The 14360-nt window shown below is 37.7% G+C and overlaps 1 protein-coding gene across 2 annotated transcripts in view; it reads left to right on the forward strand.

Annotated features, from left to right (window-relative positions):
- Positions 1 to 8876: 8876 nt before the first annotated feature.
- Positions 8877 to 14360, forward strand: part of mgat4b (alpha-1,3-mannosyl-glycoprotein 4-beta-N-acetylglucosaminyltransferase B) — a 177117-nt gene continuing 171633 nt past the window's right edge. For both annotated transcript variants that reach the window (XM_079249740.1, XM_079249741.1), the window contains exon 1: positions 8877 to 9029. In XM_079249740.1, coding sequence (XP_079105866.1) covers positions 8933 to 9029 — 97 coding nt within the window. In that variant the 5' untranslated portion in view covers positions 8877 to 8932. The remainder of the gene's footprint in view (positions 9030 to 14360) is intronic.

The raw sequence follows: 14360 nt of genomic DNA on the forward strand, positions 1-14360 counted from the left end.
GTCCTCAGGAGGTGATGGTGGACCTTTACTGGAACAGCTGCAGTAAAGGAATATAATCATGTCAATCAATAGGAAAATTTAAACAAATGATTAAAGATGAGATGATTAAAAGTTATGAGGAAAATAAGGTTGTTTTTTTTTTTTTTTAAAGCAATGTATGTTGAATTCTATGATCTATTGCGTGTATTATGACTGTTTACTGTTTAAGTTTCATTGTAATGGAATTTAATGTGTATTACTGTATTTTTCATGCTGTAAAAACTTTATGATGTCATTGATAAAGGGGTTTTGGACTAGGTAAGTGCCCAACTTCTTCCAAAATCCTTTTTTGAACTTAAGAAACTTATTTTATTTGTTGTTTGTTGTAACCAATATTTGTTCTTTTCAAAGTCCTTTTTTTTTTAGTTCGAAATAAATAAATAAATAATGGTGTGGAACCAGTTGCCTCTATGTCTAAGACAGACTCTAAATCTTGCTGTTTTGTTCTTTTTAATTAATTTTTTATTGGTTTTAATTCGTGTTATGTAGCTATTATTGATGTACAACTCTGTAACCACTTATTTATAAATAAATCTGATTGATTTGATTTGTTGTTTGGTACGTTTGAGATGGTTGTCATCTCTTTCTTCACCACATTGTGTCAGTAAACGTTAGACACCGCTATGTGAATTCTTTTCACATATAAAACTCTGCGTATTAAATCTCCTCTAGATGTTAAAGACCTCAGTGTCCAGATTTCCCCGACAGATCACTTCACTCTTAGACTGCAGGTTTTTGGTTCCCAGAGGATCTAACAGTAGAATTAGAGGCAGAACCTTCACTTACCTTGTATATTGGTGTATCGGTAGCTTGTTTTGCACTTGAGCGTGTATAGGCCACAATGGCTCTTAGTTACATTCTGGTTCTTAGAGTTACATGAACTTTTTCATCATGATGGAGAGTCTGACCACAAAGCTTTCTCCAGTATGTCCCAAAGATTCCCAGTGGGGTTCAGGACCCCGTTGTGGTGCCAGTCCATGTGTGAAAGTAATGTCTCCTGTTCCCTGAACCACTCTTCCACAATCTGACTCCATGAATCCCAGAGTCATCCTGGAATATGTCTGTGCCAAAAGGAAGATGGAATAACCTGCTTATTCAGTATATTCAGGTATCATCACCTGAACCTGGACCTGGACCTGGACCTGGACCTGAACCTGGACCTGGACCTGGACCTGGACCTGAACCTGGACCTGGACCTGGACCTGGACCTGAACCTGGACCTGGACCTGAACCTGGACCTGGACCTGGACCTGGACCTGGACCTGGACCTGGACCTGGACCTGAACCTGGACCTGAACCTGAACCTGGACGTAAATGTTATTTTAATCTCTTTTTTAAAATGGACAAAAGAGTCTGAAACTTTGTCCATTTTTAAAACTAAATTTAGTGTTATTACTTTCTTTTATAACCCAAAAAACAGCAGGTTGAGGATTAAATGACGTTACTTCACTTTTAGTGTAACTATTGTGTATTATGCCAATACCTGTGTTGAGGTCTTGTATCTGTGGACCTGAGGAAATCTGTAGATCTAAGTTTTAGGGGTTTGGGGTGGAAATTGAGGGATTGTTTTTTATTATATGTCTATGATAAACTGTTGGGTCTTGGCTCCCAGTTAATAAGCTAAAGATAGCTTCTAGGGAGTCCAAATTTTTACAAGTATACATTGTATCTTTTGCTGTGTCACTGTTTTTTTTATATCATTTGTAAAAATGAAATGAAATGAAACCTGGATCTGGACCTGGACTTACACATGACCAACTGCTGACCCTGTTCCATCATTGTGGAACAGGGTCAAACTGGACTCATCAGACCACATGACCTTCTTCCATTGCCAGAGTCCAGTCTTTATATGCGTGCTACAGCAATCTGAAGTCTTTTTCTCCAGTTTGACTCTCTGGTCAGTGGTTTTCTTCTGGCTCCACAACTGTTCAGTCATGTTGTTTTTTATTTATATTTTTATTTTATGTTATTTATCCTCTTCTTTTTGCACATTATTTATGGTAAAGTCATATCTATTTTTATTATAGTTGCTCCTATATCTTCTTACTGTTCTGAAGTTTTACTTTAACTCCAGTGTTTTTCTTATGGGGATCCTCCACACTGGGGGCCCTGCCTGCTCGGCGTGGGAGTTGTTGCCATGGCGATTGCTCCTGTTTGGGTGGCACGGTTTCCAACACTGCAGCTTTACGGCTGTGGGGTGGACCCGAGCCTAACTGAGTGGTGGGTGGTTGCCGTGGCAGCGGCCCCTACGAGCATGCGGGGACTGGCTCCTGATGCGGATGGATCCCAAAGATATCGTTTCCTCACATCTGTATCAAGTCAGATGTTCATGAATTAATTTTATATTTTATCTTCTTTATTTATTATGCAAATATACAAATCAGTTAAAGAGACAGTAGTTAGGGAGTTGTATTATTGGAAGGGGATAGGGGTGGTGGGCGGGTGGTTGCTGTGTGGGTGCTCAGAGAACTTGAGACTGATTTTAAATTGGCTTTAAATGCTTTTTTTGATCAACTTTTTGTGTGTGAATGTTTATTTAACTTGGTTTCATCTTGTAAAGCACTCTGTGTTGCCTGTGGGATGAATGGGCTGAAGAAATAAAGTTTGATTTGATTGTTCATGTGGAAATGCTCTTACTTTCATTCTTAAATAAAGTACTGTTGATTTTTTATGGTTGTATTTCACCAGGTGATCACTGCTCACCACCACTTAAGTTATTTTTGACAACATTTCTTCCTGGAAGATGTTGATTCTTAACAATGTTAGAGGTTTTCTTTGCTTGATACTGATGATTTGACTATTCTTAAATGGACCTGATGTGTCTTTCCACACAGTTTTTTTTAAAAGAAGTTTACTGCATTTACTAGGGCTAAATAACCTGTTGAAACTGAAAAGATAATGGTTCATGCTGTAATTAGCCAACAAAAACCTTTTACGTCTTTACTTGGTTTAATTCAAGTTGGGGTTTTTTTTGTTTTTTTTTTTGTTTTTTTTTTAAATCAGTGTATGAAGGAACCAGTGGGGCTGGACAAATTTGAATTTCTCTTAAATATATAAGATATATAAATTACATGACCATATTTAAACTGTTTCCTTTCAGCTGTTATCAATAACTCCTCTTCTATTATGAAAATATTTGCAGCAGAAAATATCAGTTAACTGATATAAATGGTAATTAATTGTAATTAAGGTAACTCCAATGAATTGTGATATTGTTTTGAGGTCCTAACATCCGGCTCTAAAACCAGTCTGAGTGGAGGTTTGCAGACTGAAGCCATGGTGTTTCATCTTTAAGGATGAGCAGCCTACAGATCACCATGGTGACGGTGAGGCAGGACACTCTAACATGTTATGAGCTCCAAAGCACGGTGATGTGAGTTTAAGGATGGGAGACACCACAGACATCTTCTCACTGAGAAACAAACAGGAAAACCTGTCTCTTCCTTTTGTAGGAAAGGAAAGCCGGCTGGATGTGGTGGAGATTTAGATTAACCGGCTTTCAGCACCAGTTTAGGTTTCTGCAGACTTTATGACTGAAGACATTAGCCATGTTAAACCAGAGAGTAAACTCTTAGGCTTAACACATAACATTAAACTTTTGTAAATAGACTATTTTGGTGATTTCTCGTAAAACATTATTTATCTAAATAAATGCAGTCTTTCTTTAAGCTGATTACTTATAAAGGTAATTCAGTGCAGTTTTAGCTTGTTTGACAACAAATTTATTTAGATTATATCATGTGATGATGATGATGTGGGTCACACCGTTGCAGCTGCTGCATATGACCACTAGATATCAGTGTGAACATTTAAATCTGGAATAAAGCGATGAGAAACTAGAAGTGTCCATCCATCCATCCATCCATCCATCCATCCTTCCTGGTGTAGATAAAGGGAATCATCTGTCAATAAGTACCAACAGAAAAATGTCACAACTTTATCATTTCAGTGCTTCAGTTCAGATTTGGATGTTTATGGTTTTATATTCATTTCTTTTCTTCATATTTTGATAATTTGCCTTGACAGAAGTGAAAGACAACACCATGTGACATGATGGATTGTTTATGTCTGAATACTTTCTGCAGTGTCTTCATCATGTCTTCATCACTATGACCGCTTTTCTCACTGTGCTAGTTTTAACTGTTTTGAAGATGCTGAATAATTAATTTAGTTTAGAAACCTGGAATGAAATGTTTGCAGATGTTGATCCTTCTGATCTGGAAGCTGGAAATATTTTGTGTGAATATTTAAAATAAATATGATAAATATAATATAGAATTATAATATATAAAATGTAAAATAAATATGAGGTTAATACATTTTTGTGAAACATATAAAACAGATCAATTTATTAAGAAAATGTTAATTATTTTATTGATGATTATTATTATTCTTATTACTGTGATAATAATAGTGATTATTATTATTATTATTATTATTATTATTATTATTATTAGTGTTATTATTATTATTTATTTTTATTTATTCATTTGCTTAAAATAGTATCACAAGATACAAAAAAAAGATAAAAATAGAGAAAAAAACTGATAATAAAAAAAATAAAATAAAAAAGATTTTAGTAATACTGAAATATAAAATAACATTAATTTGGATAGGATGTTGTCCATTCTTTATTAAATGATTTTTAAAAAAATTTTCAAGGGATGAACACTGGCTTGACAAATAAAAAAAAATATTACAAATATTCCTAATTTTATTCTTGCTTCATTCCAGTGTTTTTTTTTTCTTTCTCCATTTGCAATAGTGGGAATATTTTTCTTACTGAAAACAGAAAACCAAAAATAAGAATGACCTTGTTTTTTCTTTTAATTTTGCCATGATGGTTTCAGTTTTTACTGGTTCCAGTCCTGCAGGACGGAGGACAGATGATGAGTTGTGTGGGCCGAGATCCACATGTTGATCCTCAGTTCCTGGTAAACCTGATCCCGACCAGCAGGTGGCGCTGCAGACCAGCAGCCTTCTCTACACCCAGCAACACCAACTGGGAGAAACCAGTGAACAGGAGTTCTGAAGGACGGAATAAAACTCATCAATGTGAACGTTGCTATGATTAAGATATTTATATTTATATTTTATTACATCTGCTTGTATTTATGTGTTTCGGTCGTTTTTTGTTAAAATCATTCTGATATGAATCTGTGAGTTTGCGCAGGTGTGACTAAATTCACATGTAATGCAGTTTTTACTTTATATCTTAGCTAAAACATACAATCAAATTTTTTCTCTTTTATATTTTTTTGTATTTACATAAAAACACTGGTTGAATATTGAATGAAATAAAATTAATAGTGACTTTACGTAGCAAATTTCTTGTTTTGCTTGTTTATTATTGTGTTGTGAGAGCAAATTAGATGTCCTACACTGAAACCATAAACATTTCTAAATAACTTCTACTTTAGTTGTTCTGTTTCCAATGTTTTCGTTTTATATATATTTTTTTAATTTAAATAACTTTTCAACACTTTTATTGTATCTCAGCACATCTGAAACTTTAGTTTCCTTTAGTATCAAAGAGACATAAATACCAGAGGAGATTATGGAAATTTCGAGCAAGAAATGACAATATTACCCACAATGCAGCTCTGCCTCTAACTAGAAGGGTTCAGGTGTGTTGCAGATTCTGAAGCACATCAGGTTTTATTAGATTTCCCCAATATGATATGAGCTCTCCTCCTGTTCCACCATGCTGCTGTGATGATGCAGGATGTGGTCCAGCATGGTGGAACCTGCAAGGTCTTCCCTGAAAGAGACGTTGTCTGGATGGGAGCAGATGTTTCAGCATTGATGGAGCTTCCCAGATGTGGAAGCTGCCCACGCCATCGGAACTAATGCAACCCCATCCCAACAGAGATGCAGGCTGATAACAAGCTGGATGCTCCCTCTCCTCTTTAGTCTGCAGGACACGCAGAATCACAGTGTTCACAGTGGTTTCTGGAATCTTCCTGAGTCCATGGACTGGTTTCCAGTAGAGAATCTGGTCTGGTTTTACTACAGAGCTGCCTGAGGAGCCCCAGATCACCAGGATGTAGTTTAGTTCTTCAGCATTGTCCCCAGCACACAGAGATTCCCCCTGATTCTCTGAGTCTTTTTCACATCATATGGAGGGCTGGTATCCTGCAGGTTTTTGTTGTTTCTCTCCACCAACACAGCTGATTCAAATCAAACGGATCCAGCAGCTTCTTGTAAACATATTTATGAATTTCTGTCAGGTGTGTTGGAGCATGGAGACAAGAAAATCCTGCAGGATACCGGCCCTCAAGGACTTAACTCAACCAGGTTAGTCTGAGACGGGTAAACCTCTATGCCCTTTTTATACCCAGTCAACATACCAAGCCTTTTGTTGCTTCTGTTCCAGCTTTTCATAGCTCTGTTGCCGCATCAGATTCACATAGAAAAATGAAAATATGTCTCAGTTTTAACATTTAATATGTTATTTTTGTTGTTCTGGTAACTTATGGGTTGATTAGAGTTTGACGTGAATGTATTCACATTCTACACAGAGTCCCAACCTTTTTGGCAATATGGTTGCACACAGAGTCAATGCAAATATAAATTCTATTCAGTAGAAAACAGACATTTTGATGTCAAAATTTAATTCAATATTTACTGATTTGTAAAAGAAAAAAAAGTTTTCTTTTAATTCTGAAAGTAAATAAGATAATTTAATCTAAAAAAAATTAATTTTTTTATTAAAAAAAAAAAAAAAAAAAGATAATTTAATCCTCAGAGCCTTGTGTTGGTTTTTTTCAATCTGTAGCCAATCAGAACCGACCTAAAGAATGAGAGAACCAATCCCCACATAACAAGGGTCCCCATGAAATGTGATCAAAATATCTTGATTTAAAATAAATGAATAATTCAGAAATTATACAAATATATCATTGAATAACTTAAATTAAAAAAATGAAACACAAAAACTTGACTTCTTACTATTTAAATTGTGGGTACATCATGCCAACCATGAAAATTTTACTGATATACAAATAATATCAATTTATTGAAGTCCTGCTGCCTCCGTCGTATGGTACAGATGGGTTTTGTTGGACTCTAACATCTTTGAGGTTCACTAATGTAAAAAGTCAAACAAAACTGGCTGCAGTTTGAAGCTACTAAAGCGTCATGGAGTAAAGCATTGTTACACACTTTTGTACTTCTGCTCTAAAAGTCATTAAAACATTTAACTTATTTACTCTAAATGCATCTTTGTTGATGTTGTTTGTTAAGCCCTCTTATCACCACAACGTTCAAACACAAAGCACAAAACATTTACATTTAAACAAAAAGCATTTACACACAGCGGAATGGCAGCTATCTCTGCAGGGGGAAAACAAAATAAATAGGACCAGAAACGGTGTGGTGCACATCGCAGACAGGCCTCTAGGGGGCAGTAAAACTTTAATGACACACCCAGGTGTGCACTGCATCCTCAAACACACAAGCGCTGCATGCTAACTTCTTGTTATTGGGCGCTTGCAACCACTGCGTCTTCTTTGATGGCATGAATGTTCAGCCAGGGTTTTACTTCACCAGACCAAATTAAATCAAACATGCATCTCAACAAACATGTTACAGAGGTCAGCCGTTGTTTTTCTTTTCATGGGCTAAACTGGGTCTGAACCAAGCGGCAACCTCTGTCGGTTAAAAGTGAAGCCTATGAGGAAGTGCATAAAGCTGCAGTTCCCCCTTCATCCACTAGGGGCTGCAAAACAGAGCAAATCCCCATAGACTCCCATGTTAAAAAGACCAACTTCACAGCAGAAATAAACATGTTTCCAGCCTGGTACAAAAATCCATTTTAGGTTTAATAGGTCAGGTTTACCTTCATGACAACTGTGGGGGGAGTGAATTTTTTTCTAACTCGCCCGTTTAAAAGTAATTTAACCTAAAAATTCAGCATATTTATGGGCGTGTCCTTTTGATTGACAGCAACCTGATCTCCCGCTTCAAATAAGAAGAACGTTGAACAACCGTGGTTTTTAGCTGGTTAACAACGTGACTTAGCTTTAGCCTGCTTACCTCCGTTAGCTGGTTAGCTCCTGTTATCTCCAGGTTAGCTCAGTTAACACCTTATTAAGAAAAACTTTATCAGTGACATATTGATGGTGGGATTTAACCACACATAGTAAAAATAAAAGGGTGTGTGTCACGTTTACAGTGTGTGATGATCAAGTGGCTACTAGTTTAAACAAAAGTACCGGTGTAGCTGAGGTGGTCTAGCCCAGGGGTGCCCAAGTCCGGTCCACGAGATCTACCATCCTGCTTTTTTTTTTAGGTGCCACCCTTCTCCAACACACCTAAACCAAATAAGTGGCTCGTGGCAGGTCTCTGCAGAGTTGAATGACATGCAGAAGAGGAATTCAGCTATTTCACTCAGCTGTGCTGGACAGGGGTTGCATCTAAAGGTTGCAGGATGGTAGATCATAATGACTGGACTTAGGCACCCCTGGTCTAGCCCCCCTGCCCAAATAAAGGCTCAGACCGGCCCTGCAGGTGCTGACAGATCCTGGTCTTTGGATTCTCCAGCGAGGTGATTCCTGGTGGGAATGTTTGGGGAATAATCGCATTTATTTTGTTTATTTTTGCAATCTGAATCCTCCACCCCCTCTTTCTCTCTCTTTCTCTCTCCCCTCATGCCCTCCTATGTCTCTCCACCTGTTTGTCTCCGCCCTCCCGGCTCATATCGCAGCTCGCGCCCTCCCCTCTCCAGTCTGGCTGCTGCCGCTCTCGCGCTCGCAGCTCCGTCTTTCAGCGCAACTCCGCTTCTCTCTCTCTCTCTCTCTCTCCACCTGTCTGTCTACCTGCCTCCTCCATCTCCCCCCTCCGCCCCTTTCCTCCCCCCTCTCGGTGCGGACATGCTCCCGGGGCTCCGGAGATGAGGCTCCGAAATGTCTCATTCCTGACGGTCTTGTTGTTCGGGCTGTGCGGGCTGGTCTCCCTGTCCTGGTACACCGCCTTCAGCAGCTCCAGAGGTAAGACCTGGTCCCGGTGTGTCCCGCTGCGAGTCCGCTGCTGTGTGGGTGGCTCTGTGAATGGGGGGCGTTATATTTCTGTCTTGGGGGGGCTCGTCAGAGAGAGCTGCTGCTTTTGTTGTGTTTTGGATGTTGCAGATGTTGATGAGAAGCCTGCAGGCTTCAGAGGGGCTGGAGGTAAAGGAGGAGGGGGGGGGGGGGGGGGGGGGGTGCTTGGTTTGTGATGCGCCACACTCCGGCTGCGTGAGGAGGGAGGAGAGGTGGTGTAGTTGAAGGTGGAGGAGGAGGAGGAGAGCTTTAACAGGACAGGGCTGTGCTGGTGGTGATGATGAAAATGAAAAGGAGGAAGGCTGCTTTATGTTGCAGGAAAAGGAGCTCGTGCGTTGAGAAACCAGCTCCAGTAGTGAGGTAATGTGGGGTGCGCTTGATTTGCTCTGCAGTTGAGCAGAAAAGGCAGGTGAGGAGCCCAGTTTCAGCTTTTAATTAGTGATAATATAATGATTAAATTTGATTAGGGTGCGTTTGTTTTGAGAGTTAGGTCTTGCCTCCTGAGGGGACGTTTTTATAGATCTGACAACCCTAACTCCAAAAAAGTTGGAACGCTGTGTAAAAGGTGAATAAAAACAGGGAGCAATGATTTAAAAGTCTTGTCAACCCATCTTTTATTCAGTATAGAACTTAATATGCTAACATTTCATGAATGCTATGAGCTGGTTGTGGATCTGATGCAGCGACACACCTGTAGAAGGTTAGAAAAGCAACAAATAAGACGAGAAACAGCTGGAGGAGATTTTTACATCTACAGGAAAACAGGACACTAATATGACTGATGGGTGTAAAAGGAGCTTTTCAGAGAGGCAGAGTCTCTCAACAATGTACAGTTGTGCTCTTATGTATTCATCCTCTTTCATTACAGGCAAGGCTGAATTTACAACAGTCACTCAAATAACTGGAGACTTAAATAAGAAATAAAAAATATAATTTAGTAATATAAAATACTGTTTTTTTTCATTTAATTGAGTTGAAGAAAGAAAAAAAAACAAACAAATTGGTCCTGGACAAATTAGAGACTTTTCTGTTGAACAGTGGGACAAAATACCTGTCAACAGGTGCAGAAGTCTGACTGAGAGGAACAGAAAACACCTGACTGGAGCGGAAACATTAAAGGATTGTTCAACTAAATATTAGTTCATGAGTGATGTAATATGTAATAAATTATCTTATTTGTTTGCTTTTAAAAAAAAATATTTCTATTGAACCAGAATTAGAAAATAATGTGATGATTTTCATAAAATCTTTATTTATTATTACTTGAGTCAGTTTCAGCTTATTTTACAGGCAGCTGTTTTTTTCTTCTTTAATGAAAGGGGATGAATAAATATGAGCACAACTGTAAGAAGAATGTTCCTCAACGTAAAACTGTGAGGACTGTTAAGATCCCAGAACCAGGAGGAATCCCTGTATGAATGGGACAAGGCTGGATGCACTCAGGCAGAACTAAAGCCAGACATGTATACTGGAAACCAGTGCATGGAATCAGGAAGATTCCAGAAACCACCCAGTTCAGGCTGAAACACACACCTGCAGGTTGAAGCTCCATCATATGTGAAGAGGATCCAGAAACACGCCGTCTTCTCTGGACCAAAGCTCATTTAAAATGTTCTGAGTGGAAACCTGGATGAAGATGTGGAATAGTTTGTGGACAGCATGGACGCCGTGTCCTGCAGACTAAAGAGGAGAGGGAGGCACTTCTTCGGATCAAACTACAGATTTTTGGTTCAGTAGATTAATAACAGCTGACATGATTCACCGTGTTTTTGTATTTAATATCTGTGTGTTTATTAATGATGAATAAAGAGCTAAAAAGTCTTAAATTTAAGATACTGCCCATTTCAAATCATCCAAACTAAAATTGATAAAATTTTCTTTTGTTTAGCTTTAATTTTCCTTTTTATTTCTCTTACATTCAGCTTTTAGGCCACAATATTCCAGCAATAATCCACCTTTCATCTGCAGACATGTTGTGGACATAAAGATACGTTTTAATCTGTCAGAATGATGCATTTAGGTACATCCGTATTGTGGAAAAAAAAAGGATTATGGATTATGGAATAAATGAATATCTAAAATTTCCACAACATCCGTTCATGTCAGTGAGGTGAACTTGAACTCATCATTTGAAGCATCACCTCTGATTCACACAGATGTGATCCCATCATGTTTCTTCATCATCATCATGAGTGATGACGACGTCTAGAAACTCACGTCAGGTCAGATCCGGTTAGAAAACTCTTTTTAAGGAAATTAAGTTTTAAAAACTTTGGTTTGTTTGATTTCTCCACGGGCGCATCCTGTTCTTTAGAACATGATGTGTTTGAGGTGCTTCAGGGTGGAGAAGAAGAAGTTGTGTGATTTAGTTGGAGCCCCCCCCCCCCCGACCCTCGTCGGTGTGATGGAGAGCTCTGTGATGGGAAAAGGTAAAAACAAGGGGTGCGTTTGATTCCTATTTCTGCAACCCCCTGTGTTAAAGAGAGGGAGCGCTTGATTTCGGTTTATGATGCTTGGACAGCAGGAGGAGAGGATGTCAGGAAGGGAGCGCTTGATTTGTGGTGCAACAGTGGAGTTTAGTTGGACAGGATGGGAGGAGTTGGTTTAGAAATCAACTCTGATGCGCTGAAGGGTGCGTTTGATTTGCCATTTGATGGATGAGGTTGTAGCTTCACTTTGTCCTTAAAGGATAAACGTTGCAGAAAACAGAAAAACTGGGAGTGTTTGAGTTAAACTCCGTCATGTGTCCAATGAAGAGACGGCGTCTACCCGGAGGACGGAGGTGACGGAGAGAGTGGGGTTGGCTTGATTTGTTGCAGCTACATTCTCGTCCCAAAACAGAAAACAACACAAGTTATCTGTTGACATGAAGCTCCAGCCTTCAGAGGAGCGCTTGTTTTTAGGACTTTGTGTTGAAAGGAGTGAGGGGTCAGACTCTGAACAACATGACTGACGCTGATCTGTTGGCATGAAATCCAGAGCTGCAGCGAACGCGTCACAAACATCAACAGAACCGGTGCCGGCAATAAAAAAGGTTTTGTTCTGATTGAAAGTCAAAATAAAATCCGCTCTGTCTGCATGAAGGAGCTGAGACACCGAATATCACAAAACCAGTAATCACTGGTGTTTTCTGAGGCCCCATTACCCCTTTCAAAGGCTGCAAAATGGTTTAGTCCACACTTGCTGACTTAAAAAGTCATCAGTCGGCCGAAGGAGCAGGAAATGTTTTTCCCTGAGAAAAATAAGTTTGTTTGTTTAAATAGAAGAGAATGATTTTATTTTATTGTTTTTAAAAAATACAATGAAGTTTAAAGAAACTCTTCAAACTCTGCAACCACACGGCAGCAGAAGCAGGGAAAGAGTTGTGACGATATGCTGTCGTCCCGATTCAGCTCCATTACGATGTTTTGGGTGCCGATTCGATTTAAATAGCAATTCTCACGATTCTTTGATTTTGTTGATTTTTGTAGAATAAAAAGAAACAAAAAATGTTCAAAACTTTTTTTGTTTGTCATTTTGTTTTTTATTTCAATGAGAAATAAAGAACACAGCAGCCAGACCATCAGTCTGCTGCTGTAATGCCCAAGAAGTTAAAATATATAAAAAAATAAATAAATAAAAATGCCCAAAATTTTAGAATGGATTATTTTTATCTATTTAAAAAAATAGATTTTTGAAAAAAAAAAAAAAAAAAAAAAAAAGCATCTTTGTTGATGAAAAAAATCCCAATATTTGATTTTTTAAATTTAATTTTCCGCCCCTAATATTCACTGTATTTATTGTATAAATACAGTGTAAAAACAGAGAAATGAGGTTGCATCTGTGATGCAACAAAGGAAAAGAAAGAACAGAGATGGAGAGAAAGTGAAGTGAGAGGAAGAAGCTGTTTCCTCATTTCTTTCTACAAGTCTGACCGTTAACTTTCATTATCCGGCACGGAGGTGTTTGTTACACTCACACCCAGCAGCTCTCGCACAGAACAAGATATTTTTCTCACATTTGGCTTTTCATCCACACAAAAACACATTCATGCAAAGAAATAATTCTTTACAAAACCTCCGACCAAAGTGAAAAGTTTCACACTTGCTTGCATGTATCAACCGGGGTTTTAGGTTTTAGGTTTTAGGTTTTATTTTTGAGGTTTTAGGTTTTAGGTTTTATTTTTGAGGTTTTAGGTTTTATTTTTGAGGTTTGAGGTTTTAGGTTTTAGGTTTTAGGTTTTATTTTTGAGGTTTTAGGTTTTATTTTTGAGGTTTTAGGTTTTATTTTTGAGGTTTTAGATTTTATGTTTTAGGTTTTAGGTTTTAGGTTTTAGGTTTGAGGTTTTAGGTTTTAGGTTTTAGGTTTTATTTTTGAGGTTTTAGGTTTTATTTTTGAGGTTTTAGGTTTTATTTTTGAGGTTTTAGATTTTATGTTTTAGGTTTTAGGTTTTAGGTTTGAGGTTTTAGGTTTTAGGTTTTAGGTTTTTTTTTTGAGGTTTGAGGGTTTTTTTTGACGTTTGAGGTTTTATTATTGAGGTTTTAGGTTTTATTTTTGAGGTTTGAGGTTTTATTTTTGAGGTTTTAGGTTTTAGGTTTGAGGTTTGAGGTTTTAGGTTTGAGGTTTTATTTTTGAGGTTTGAGGTTTGAGGTTTTAGGTTTGAGGTTTTAGGTTTTAGGTTTTAAGTTTTACTTTTGAGGTTTGAGGTTTTATTTTTGACGTTTGAGGTTTTATTATTGAGGTTTTAGGTTTTATTTTTGAGGTTTGAGGTTTTATTTTTGAGGTTTTAGGTTTGAGGTTTGAGGTTTTAGGTTTGAGGTTTTATTTTTGAGGTTTGAGGTTTGAGGTTTGAGGTTTGAGGTTTGAGGTTTTAGGTTTTATTTTTGAGGTTTGAGGTTTTATTTTTGAGGTTTTAGGTTTTGTTTTTGAGGTTTGAGGTTTTATTTTTGAGGTTTGAGGTTTTAGGTTTGAGGTTTTATTTTTGAGGTTTTAGGTTTTATTTTTGAGGTTTGAGGTTTTATTTTTGAGGTTTGAGGTTTTCGGTTTTCGGTTTTATTTTTGAGGTTTTAGATTTGAGGTTTTAGGTTTTAGGTTTTATTTTTGAGGTTTGAGGTTTTACTTTTGAGGTTTTAGGTTTTAGGTTTTATTTTTGAGGTTTGAGGTTTTATTTTTGAGGTTTTAGGTTTGAGGTTTGAGGTTTGAGGTTTTATTTTTGAGGTTTGAAGTTTTATTTTTTAGGTTTGAGGTTTTAGGTTTGAGGTTTGAGGTTTTATTTTTGAGGTTTTAGGTTTGAGGTTTGAGGTT

Source organism: Telmatherina bonti (assembly GCF_933228915.1).
Source record: "Telmatherina bonti genome assembly, chromosome: 12".
Lineage (NCBI taxonomy): Eukaryota > Metazoa > Chordata > Actinopteri > Atheriniformes > Telmatherinidae > Telmatherina > Telmatherina bonti.